General features: G+C 38.8%; 1 protein-coding gene across 1 annotated transcript in view; it reads left to right on the top strand.

Annotated features, from left to right (window-relative positions):
- LOC116093322 (calcium-activated chloride channel regulator 4A-like) overlaps window positions 1-11,487 on the top strand; it is a 21,199-nt gene that overhangs the window by 4,614 nt on the left and 5,098 nt on the right. The window contains exons 4-11 of the mRNA XM_031374659.1: window positions 1,328-1,367; window positions 3,132-3,309; window positions 3,940-4,158; window positions 5,126-5,353; window positions 6,506-6,683; window positions 7,723-7,829; window positions 9,798-10,013; window positions 10,590-10,857. Coding sequence (XP_031230519.1) covers window positions 1,328-1,367; window positions 3,132-3,309; window positions 3,940-4,158; window positions 5,126-5,353; window positions 6,506-6,683; window positions 7,723-7,829; window positions 9,798-10,013; window positions 10,590-10,857 — 1,434 coding nt within the window. The remainder of the gene's footprint in view (window positions 1-1,327; window positions 1,368-3,131; window positions 3,310-3,939; window positions 4,159-5,125; window positions 5,354-6,505; window positions 6,684-7,722; window positions 7,830-9,797; window positions 10,014-10,589; window positions 10,858-11,487) is intronic.

Genomic DNA, 11,487 nt, shown 5'->3' with positions numbered 1-11,487 from the left:
TGGATTTGAACTGTAAGCCAATGAAATGCATTCCGGCTAAAACCTGCTGTATCAATTCTGGTCAGTGCCGGCTATGACTCTCCCATGGAGTACCACACATCAACCCTCTTTATTCCATTGTCTTTCTTGGCAGTCCCTCCTTCTCTGATTCCAGTCACATTGTCCTCTGGATAAAAAGATGCTCCTTAGTCAAGGCCCATGTAGTTATGTGATGGCCCATTCTTCAAGGAAATCTTCCTGGAAAAAAAAATACTGCACAACAAGAATAAATGGTCCACAGGTTCTGTCAACCAGGTGCCTACAGAGAGTTGGTACAAGGCCAGCTGCAGGAATGTCTAAGGGAAACACCCACCTACAGCTTTCATTCCAACTGAGAGCCTTATTGTATGTGACTAGATACCCCTTGGGTTTTTTTTTTTAATTACAGTTTCTTCTTTTTAATTTTATTTACATCTGGCTTACTGTCCCCCTTCCCAGTAACCCCTCCCACAATCCTTCCCCTGTCCCCCATACCCATCCCCTTCTCCTCTGAATGGGTGGAGGCTCCCTGACTTTCCCGTGACTCTGGCACTTCAAGGGAGACAGAACTTTTTAAAGTTGTATTTTGATTTGATATTTGTTTAATAAGTTGTCAGAAATCATTGAGTAAGGATGAGATTGAGCCCTTGGTAATGAACATTATTAAATTTGGGGGTTTCTTGGTAGAACATGATTTTAATATTTTTCAACTGTTGATATTCAACAAACAGAATAGTTATTTTAAGATATATTTCATTGTTATGTCTCCCTTTTCATTTCTGATTTTATTAATTTGAATACTATCTCTGTGCCTTCTGGTTAGTCTAGCTAAGGGTTTATCTATCTTGTTGATTTTCTCAAAGAATCAGCTCCTGATTTGGTTGATTCTTCTTTATATAGTACTTTTTTTCTATTTGGTTTGATTCTTTCCTGCTGGCTACTCCTCTTGGGTGTATTTACTTCTTTTTGTTCTAGAGCTTTCAGGGGTGCTATCAAGCTGTGAGTATAAGCTTTCTTCAGTTTCTATTTAGAGGCATTTAGTGCTATGAGTTTTCCTCCTACCATTGCTTTCATTGTGTCCCATAAGTTTTCGTATGATGTGTCTTCATTTTCATTAAATTCTAAAAAGCACTTAATTTCTATTATTTCTTCCTTGACCAAGTTATCATTGAATTGCCCAGCTTCCATGTGTATGTGTGCCTGCTGAGGGAGGGGTATTGAAGTCTCCCACTGTTATTGTATGGAGTGCAATGTCTGCTTTGAGATTTAGTAAAGTTTCTTTTACGAATGTTGGTGCCTTTGTGTTCAGAATTGAGAGTTCATCAATTGGTAGATTTCTCCTTTGACCAGTATGAAGTGTCCTTCCATATCTATTTTTGATAACTTTTAGTTGAGAGTTGATTTTATTTGATATTAGAATGACTACTCCAGCTTGTTTCTTGGGACCATTTTGTTGTTACAGGTAGAATTATGTTTGTGTGGCTATCTTCTTTTGGGTTTGTTGAAAGATTATTTTCTTGCTTTTTGTAGGGCGTAGTTTCCCTCTTTGTGCTGGTGTTCTCCATCTATTATCCTTTGTAGGGCTGGATTTATGGAAAGTTATTGTGTAAATTTGGTTTTCTTTTTGAATATCTTGGTTTCTCCATCTATGGTAATTGAGAGTTTTGCTGGGTATAGTAGTCTGGGATGGCATTGTGTTCTCTTAGCATCTGTATGACATCTACCCAGGATCTTCTAGCTTTCATAGTCTCTGGTGAGAAGTCTGGTGTAATTCTGATAGGCCTGCCTTTATATCTTACTTGACCTTTTCCGTTACTGCTTTTAATATTATTTCTTTATTTAATGTATTTGGTGTTTTGATTATTATGTGACAGGAGGAATTTCTTTTCTGCTCCAAACAATTTGGAGTTCTGTAGGCTTCTTATGTTTATAGGCATCATTTTCCTTATGTTAGGGAAGTTTTCTTCTATAATTTAGTTGAAGATATTTAATGGCCCTTTGAGTTCAGAATCTTTGCTCTCTTCTATACTTATTATCCTTATATTTCCTCTTCTCATTGTGTCCTGGATTTTCTGGATATTTTGGGCTAGGAGCTTGTTGCTTTTTACATTTTCTTTGACTGTTGTGTCAATGTTTTCTATGGTATCTTCTGTCCCTGAGATTCTCTCTTCTGTCTCTTGCATTCTGTTGGTGAGGCTTACATCTATGTCTCCTGATCTGTTTCCTAGATTTTCTACCTCCAGGGTTGTCTCCCTTTGTGATTTCTTTATTGTTTCTATTTCCATTTTTAGATCTTGGATGGTTTTGTTCATTTCCTATGTCTGTTTGATTGTTTTCTCCTGTAATTCTTTAAGGGGCTTTTGTGTTTCCTCTTTAAGGGATTCTAGCTGTTTAACTGTGTTCTCCTGTATTTATTTAAAGGAGTTATTTATGTCCTTCTTAAAGTTCTCTATCACCATCATGAGAAATGATTTTAGATCCAAATCTTGCTTTTCTGGTGTGATGGTATATCCAGGACTTGCTATGGTGGGAGAATTGGGTTCTGATGGTGCCACGTAACCTTGATTTCTGTTCCTTATGTTCTTATGCTTGCCTCCTGCCATCTGGTTTTCTCTAGTGCTACCTACCCTGACTATATCAGACTGAAGCCTGTTCTTCCTGTGATTCTGGTTGTGTCAGAACTCTTCAGAGTTCAGCTGTCTCTATGATCCTATGATTCTGGGATCCTGAGATCCTGAATGTGTCAGAGATCCTGGGAGTCAAATTGCCTCTGGAACCCTAAAATCCTGGTATGGCCAAGCTCCTGGGACCCCAGGATCCTGTGCACCTGGGCATATTAAAGTGCCTGAGAGTGGAGCTTTTTCTGGGTGTTGTGGGACTGGCTGCCGAGTTCATGCCCAAGGGTCTGCTCAGGCCACCAGCCCCAACTAGAAGATCATTACAGATTCTTGAAAAACTAATGATTTCTTTGATTGGCCCTCTTAAACTTTGCCAGCAGTATGGGAAGGTCATGGCACCTACAAAAGAAATACCATGCCAGCAAGCGCAGGGAAGAGGACCACTTTTCAAATGAATGACTAAGTTGTGTCTTATATTCACTTCCATATTTTCAGGTGCTCCACAGGTATCACGGGTATGAATAGAGTCCATACATGCCAAGGGGGAAGCTGTATAACCAGAAGGTGCAGAAATAATTCCACCACAAAGTTATATGAAAAGGATTGTCAATTCTTCCCTGATAAAGTTCAATCAGAAAAGGCATCCATAATGTTCATGCAAAGTATCGATTCTGTAAGTATATCAGTAACTATGTCCAGAATCTATAATTAGTCTAATATCATTAATTTTAAAATAATCATGATGATGATGATGATGATGGTGGTGATGGAAATAAAAGTAAGAAAATACACATTGCTAGGCAAGCACTCTACCTGAGATATAACAGATGTTAAGCATGACATGAGGATGTTAATGTAGAGTTCATAGAACATTGACTGACAGTAAGTATTCATTCTACATTACATAGTATTAACACTATTGTCTATTAATAGCTAGATAGTTATTGTTAACTATTATAATGATAAGTCTACTTTAGTGTTAATAGTATTTTACTTGAGCATGCATATTGATAAATACTATACATATTCTTTAATTTTTTTTTAAAAAAAATGTGTTTTTAATTAAAGTTGAACCCTCCCAGATAGCTTCCTTCAGACCACTCCCATGGCCCCATTATCAACTGCCACTTTTTCTTTGATAACTATTGTTACATGCATTCATAACAAAGTATCAACTATGGCCACTTTGGTAGACCATCATAATTACTTTTAATTTCTAACACTGGACATACTTTTGCTTTGTTTTCCAGATCAATTTTTAATACATGAGATAGTAATTTTCTACACTTTATTACACTTTTAGGTGACTCAATTCTGTAAAAAAGAAAACCATAACCAAGAGGCTCCAACTCTCCACAATAAAATGTGCAATTACAGAAGCACATGGGAAGTGATCAGCAATTCTGAGGATTTTAATAACAGCACGCCCATGGAGATGCCACCCTCTCCACCCTTCTTCTCACTGCTGAGGATCAGAGAAAGAATTGTGTGCCTAGTTCTTGATGTGTCCGGGAGTATGGCTGTGAGTTCATGTGTTCGTTTCTTTTGCTTTTGTTGTTGATTTTATTATGAGAATAGAAATGTACTTCAGATGTTTATAGTTCATTTAGGATGAGCAATGAAAGTATGTTCTTGTAATCCTAGCTTTTGGGGGACTAGGCAAGTTCAAAGTCAGTTGGGCTGCAGTCAGACCCTGTCTCATAAAACAAAGCAAAAAGCAGATATCATTATACTCCAGAAATGTTTTTCTCTCTGTCTCAGCATCAGCTAACTACGTAAGTCATTCTTGTCCCCCATAATTTAGTAGAGACACTCATTTTCACCAAGAGTAGGGCTGGGCTCCAGGAGTGCTGTATAGGAGCTAACTCTGCCGATTCCAAAATTGCCTTTTGCATATCTCCGGTTCCTTACGTTTTATTGATACTGCCTGTGCCCCTCCTGACCAGACTAAGTGTTCCACTCAGAACTACAACCTCATCTGATCCAGACTTCATAATATATGTGTCACCAATAAGAATCTGATAAAAATGCTGGCAACATGGCTCAGCGGGTAAGAGCACTGACTGCTCTTCCAAAGGTCCTGAGTTCAAATCCCCACAACCATATGGTAGCTCACAACCACCATGAGATCTGACGCCCTCTTCTGGTGTATTTGAAGACAGCTACAGTGTACTTATATATAGTAATAAATAAATCTTTAAAAAAAAGAATCTGATAAAATGAATATGAGTCACAAACAAGCAGATGTAATACGATAAAGCACTCAGTGACTGCACTGTGGGGTGGACAGATGTGCTAAAGCAGAAATTAAAGCGTCAGCAAGGAAGGGAAGGGAAGGTGGTTATTGAAAGGGCAAAGAATGAGAGGGACTGACGAGATGAACCACAGTGACATGGGATTTCATGGAAGACAGAAGAACGTTCAAAATCACTACACACATGTAGCCTGAGAAATGTCACTAATTTCTTTTCTTATCATTTTTTACTCAGTCTTCTGATCGTCTCAGTCGAATGAACCAAGCAGCAAAATACTTTCTAAAGCAGATAATTGAAAATAGGTCCTTCGTAGGGATGGTACACTTTCATAGCCAGGCCACTATTAAGAGCGAGCTGATTCAAATAATCAGTGACATCGAGAGAGACAAGCTCTTGCAAACATTACCTACAAGTGCGAATGGAGGGACGTCCATCTGCTCTGGAATCAAGACTGCTTTTCAGGTAAAAATCCCACTGCACATGTATTTTGATCTTTGTTTTGCTTTTAGGAAAAAGTGAAGTTCTACTGTTCTTACTTGCTTCTTGATTTTAGCATAAGTAATCTTAAAAGGTTCTAGAAAAAACACACAGGAAAAAAATAACATTGATGTATATGCTATCTTAGCACTTGGGAAATCGAGGTACAAAGATCAAAACTTCAAGATCATCTTTGGCTAGGTCATCTGAGGCCAGCATGGGATGAATGAGACTCTGTCTCATCTGCAACTTCAACATGCTTAGACCATTAGCTACCTGTTATCTAAGTATTTAAAGGATTTAACTAAGCACAGGGTCCCCAATGAAGGAGCTAGAGAAAGGACCCAAGGAGCTGAAGGTTTGCAGCCCCTTAGGACGAACAACAATATGAATTAACTAGTACCCTCAGAGCTCCCAGAGTCTAAAACACCAACCAAGGAGTATACATGATGAGACTCATGGCTCCAGCTGCATATGTAGCAGAGAGTGGCCTAGTTGGTTATCAATGGGAGGAGAGGCCCTTGGTCCTGTGAAGGTTCTATGCCCTAGTGTAGGGGAATGCTAGGGCCAGAAGTGCAAGAGGATAGGTTGGTGAGCAGGGGGAGAGGGGAGGGAACAGTTTTTTTTTTTTTTCTGGAGGGGAAACTAAAAAAGGAGATACCATTTGAAATGTAAATTAAGAAAATATCTAAGAAAAAAGAATTAATTTTTAAAAAAAGGTTTTCTAATCTGGATTCCATTACATTTTAATGCTATGTGGTTGATCACTGTACCAGGCTGTATATATGACTGATTTTGTATAAACTGACTGGTTTGTCAGAAGACAGCAGGAGAAGACAATGAGATCCATATTTTAAGTATTTATTTGCCTGGGTTTTCTGAGGTCAGATGTCATTTAGTCCATGTGAATTTTTCATAATTTCTGATCCCACTCATCTTTCAATTGAACAAATATCCTCTGTGTTGGGGGGAGACAGACAAATTGCTTATGTTCTTCAAGGATTATTGAGCATAAACTCTATGATTCTAAACTAGAAATTATCTCTATCCTATACTCTTTCTATAGTTTCTTTTTTCTAACTTTTCATGAGGATAGATGATCTCACATGATAATGGTATTCTGAATTATGCTTGCAGGCATTTAACAATAAAGGATACCAGACCGATGGGACTGAGATTGTGCTGCTGAGTGATGGGGAGGACAGCACAGCCAAACTCTGTATTGACGAGGTGAAAGACAGCGGGGCCGTCGTTCATTTCATTGCCTTGGGACCATCTGCTGATTTAGCTGTAACAAACATGAGCATTCTGACAGGTAAAACATGATCTCTACATCACAGACTTTCAATTGTTGTGTACAAATGTAGAGCTGACATTCAACTACTTCTTCTAAGCCCAGTTTTGCAAGAGCCAGGCCAGGGATTGGAGAGCAGAGTCAAACAGACCCAGCCTCTGTCCTCATCACATTCTATGTCCACATGGATAGAAAAGACACATAAAACAATCAATCCAAACACACAGATCACATTCCTTCACAGCAGGAAGAATACAGAATAAAATTTAATAGAGACTTACAAGCCTTCTCTGCTCCCAAAATGTTGTAGTAAGGATGCAGGGAAAAGGAGGTATACAGAATCAAGTGGCTCCTGAGACAGGATTTGAACATTGTCTGGGATTTTCCAGGACTAAAAGACAATGAGAAAATACAAACTATGGTAACTTATTTAACATTAAGTATGGTAACTTATTTTAATATACAGATGTGATTAAAACTGATTACATGCTTCTAGCACCTTCTCAAACATAGTAGAACATACAAGTATCAATTTTGGTTTTCATGGTACCAAACTAGTATATATATACATGAGGTTTTTTTGTGTCTGGCTATACAAACTCCTACCACTCAAACACTTTATGGTTATTTTACAATTTATTTCTCACACAAATATTCTAACCAATACCAGGCGTTGTCAAGATACCTTTATACAGCAATTCTTTCTCTTTCCAGTTTTCTACTTCAAAGCTATTTTCTTCTGAAAAAAAATCTAAATGATGTAAATAAGAGTTCATAATTCCCCTAAAGAACCAAATCTGTGAACTTAAATATGCATAGTCTAGTACCTTTCGTAACTGAAACCAGATGAAGTACCTCAGGCAACTGATATTGCCAAACTAAGATAATAAGGTGGAATTTGCTCTGCAATTATAATGTATTAAACTAAACTTACTTTTCAAATATTTAATTTAATCCCTATGGAAATTTTAACTTTATTTGAACTATTACCTCGTTAATCATTGAATCATGGTAAGAACTCTTGTTCTGCAAAATAACAGCCTACTCATTCATATTTTAGGTGGAACGCATGTTGGTTCTTCAGATGAAGCGGAGAACAATGGACTCATTGATGCTTTTGGGGCCCTGGCTTCAGAAAATGCTGATGTCACCCAGAAGTCACTTCAGGTCAGTGTTTTCCCATTCCTAGAGGTTTTGTGGTTGCTTTTGCCATAACCAAGAAAAGGTATAAGGGCAGAGTACATGAAATCAACCAGAAAGGAAACATTTAAGAAATACAGATATTCAAGACTTTAGCACTTGTTTGTGTGTTTTTGTTTGGTTTGGTTTGGTTTTTAATGTGTACAAGAAGTAGAAATAAAATTCTGTTTTTCTCATTTGAGATACTTATTGTAAGTTCTGAAATAGAGAGAAAACAAAAAGAAAACACAAATATTTATAGTTGATCCGTATTCATATGCATAATGGGTGGAAATGTCAGAGGTAAAGAATGGCCAGTTAGAAGTATGGTCCAGTCATCTGAGTTGATGAAAAGTTGGGCTTAGGGATGGCATCTGGAATACAAAGCAAAACCTACTCCCCACATCTATTTCTCCTAATGCCAGTGTGGGACCAATGTGACCTTGTTTTCTGTGATGTTCCTGATGAAGAGACAAAAAATGGTATTCCCAATCAAAAGTTCTCCACATCCATTGAGAGAGTTGTCAGCTTAATCTGGGAGTAAGATTTTAGACAACAGAGTGATGCTTCAAAGGGTTGTCTTGCTCCTATCAGGACTGAAGGTGTTGGGGGGTTGACATCTAGGATACATTAGAAATGGTTCCTTCATTCTATTGTTCCTAAAATAGCAGCCCTAGGAAGCACCCGCATGGATAAAGCTAGATATGCTTGGACTTCCTGTTAGGTGAAATAAACTGAGCACAGAAAGATGAGGTGCATGATCTCAAGTACAGCAGAAATCCAGAAATCCAAAATAGCTGAATTCACAAAGATAAAACTATAAGGCCATAATTAGCATCAGCTGGTAAGAGGTATGGGATATAGACACACACGTTCAATTAAATAATAAGCGAGTCCAAGAGATGTATTACATGAACACAGTGACAACTACCATTAATAGCATTTTATCTTTTATCCTTTTTGAGGCAATAGATGAGAAAGTAGATTTAAAAAAAACATGAGTAGTGAGGAAACCCTTGTGTTTATTAGTTTAATTTACATGTTTATAGAGTTTCAAAACACCATTGTTACATGACAAACATGCAATTTTGTAAATTAAAAAAATAATTTAAGATGTTGATTCTTTCAGCTAAGAAGTGTCAGCATAGCCAAATAGCTCCTCTATGCCTCCTCTCAGAAGAGACCCTATAGCTTGCATTCTCTCTTCTCAAGATTCTTGCCTTCAAAACCAGTTTTCCCCTTTTGGATGAACTCTACGTCCAAAGCTTCACTCTCAATCCTGTGGGAAAACTTAAAAATTCCTCCTTGGTAATTTCCCCAAGAGTGTTTGTCTCTGTTGTCTTTCCTGCCTTCCTAGGGACTGAACCTAGAGCCTCTAACACACTAAGCAAGCTTCCTACCACTGCGCTCTGTCCCAGCTACACACCTGTCATTGCTTCACTGTGGGAGCCTTTACTCTGTTCCAGTTAAAATACTCGAATCACACCAAGCACTATCTTTCAGGCCATCAGTAAGATGAATAAAGCACATGTCACATACTCACATGTTCTATACTAATTCCATGTGGGTTTCAACATACTTCACTGCCAACAGTCAACAGCAGCATTTTCCAGAAAACTATGCAAAAATAGCAGGGTCACTGTCCCAACTTCTCAGCTGATGTTTCCACTTTAAGTCTCCTCTTATACTCTGTCACTTCTTCAGAGTCTGCATTACCAACCTTGGAACTGACACATGCCAAGAAGCCTTCAGAAAGAGTGCAAATTTATTGGGATGGAGGAAAGAAAGGAGGGAGGAGGGGAGAGAAAACTAAGGTAATTCAGCATATGTAAGACTGTCTTCAGATCAAATATGAGGAAATATCTAGAGAAGAAAAAGGAATAAAATTATTTTCTTCTAAACTCCTTAAGATTTTGGGCTTTTCTTGTTTTTTGTTGTTTATTTTACATTTAACAGCTTGAAAGCAAGGGTGCCATACTGAACAATAGTCTCTGGCTGAATGACACTGTAGTAATTGACAGCACCGTGGGAAAGGACACATTCTTTCTTGTCACCTGGAGTAATCAAGCCCCTGCCATTTATCTCTGGGATCCCAAAGGAACACAAATCACTAATTTCACAATGGACATGGATTCCAAAATGGCCTATCTCAGTATCCCAGGAACAGCTCAGGTAAGCCACTAGCATTTTAATTTCCCCCTAAAGATATTTTTCCAAAGAGGCTCTAAGCACATCATAAATGTGAGTGAGTACACCAACTTTACCATCTTCAAAATGAAAGTAAAATGTATGTAATTCCCTTACCTGTATGATCCAGAGAGCTATGGTGTCTGGTAAAGGGAAAAGAAAATGTGGGTTGATAGAAAAGAGAAGGCATCTGGGAACAGGGAGGAAGAACCATGGAGAGGCCTGGTGACCTAGCATGCCGAAGTTTCCAATTCTGCCTGCCAGAGTCATGGAATATATGACACTGACACCAGAGAACAATGCCGAAGGAAAGGGAGACTTATCAAAACATTATTTTCTGGTTGAGATATCACAAAATGCAAATATCATGCGTAACACTAGCCTGGATCCCTGTCTAACAGCCGCAGCTTCAGTACTGAGGAATCAAGTCATTTCTAAGACCATTGAACACAATTTGTTATTTTTTTTTACTTCTATGCTTTATTTTAAAATAACATAATGAAAAAAAAAACATGTCATTGGACTCTAAATGCTTGCTGCATGTTTCATTGACAATTTTAGGTGGGCGTTTGGACTTACAACCTGGAAGCCAAAGTGACCTCAGAGATACTAACGATTACAGTAACCTCTCGGGCAGCAAGTTCTTCTGTGCCACCAATCACTGTAAATGCTAAGGTAAACACGGACACTAACATTTTCCCCAGCCCAACGATTGTGTATGCCGAAGTTCTACAAGGGTACACCCCCATCATTGGAGCCCGAGTGACAGCTACCATAGAATCAAACACTGGAAAGAAAAAAGAGCTAGTCCTGCTGGACAACGGGGCAGGTAATTCACAGACTTTTCTGAATAAGCCTCTATGCTTATAGTTGCAAATGTGTCATGTTTTCCTGGGGCAGTGGGTACAACAAGATGGCCGCCTGAAGAGTTAACACAGATTAGGAAGGAATAGCAAGACCAGCAGGAAATGCAATAGGGTATTGCCTAAGGGCTTAGCAATCATCTTGCACATGGTAAGCATTCTGTATATGTCAGCTACTGCCAAAATTTTATTTGTAGTCTTGATAGGCAATGCCTGACTCCAACTAATACAAGCTCATTCAGAAGACGGAGAACACTACCATTCCTTCTAGGTACATGCTTCTTAGAGGAGCATCAGCAAAAAATTGCAATCAAAGCAGGGGATGCAGGAATTGTCTCTTGCGTGGGAGAGAGCAATAGAACCTGGGACCCTGACAGCTGACGGGAATGAAGCAAGAGTGATTCCCCACAGCTGGAACAAGGCACAGATAGAGTCCTGAGAGCTAGGGGCCAGGAGAGGCTAGAGGTAGCACAGAGCAGGGGGCTGGGCACTGCAGCATCAGATGATGGGTCTGTCTGGCAGGAAGCTAGGAACTGTAATGGCTGCTCTGTAGGGAGGTGGTACTGAAGGAACTGTAATGGCTGCTCTGTAGGGAG

This window comes from Mastomys coucha, unplaced genomic scaffold, assembly GCF_008632895.1.
Source record: "Mastomys coucha isolate ucsf_1 unplaced genomic scaffold, UCSF_Mcou_1 pScaffold16, whole genome shotgun sequence".
Lineage (NCBI taxonomy): Eukaryota > Metazoa > Chordata > Mammalia > Rodentia > Muridae > Mastomys > Mastomys coucha.
The sequence above is the reverse complement of the archived record's forward strand: the minus strand, read 5'-3'. Positions and strand labels throughout refer to the sequence as shown.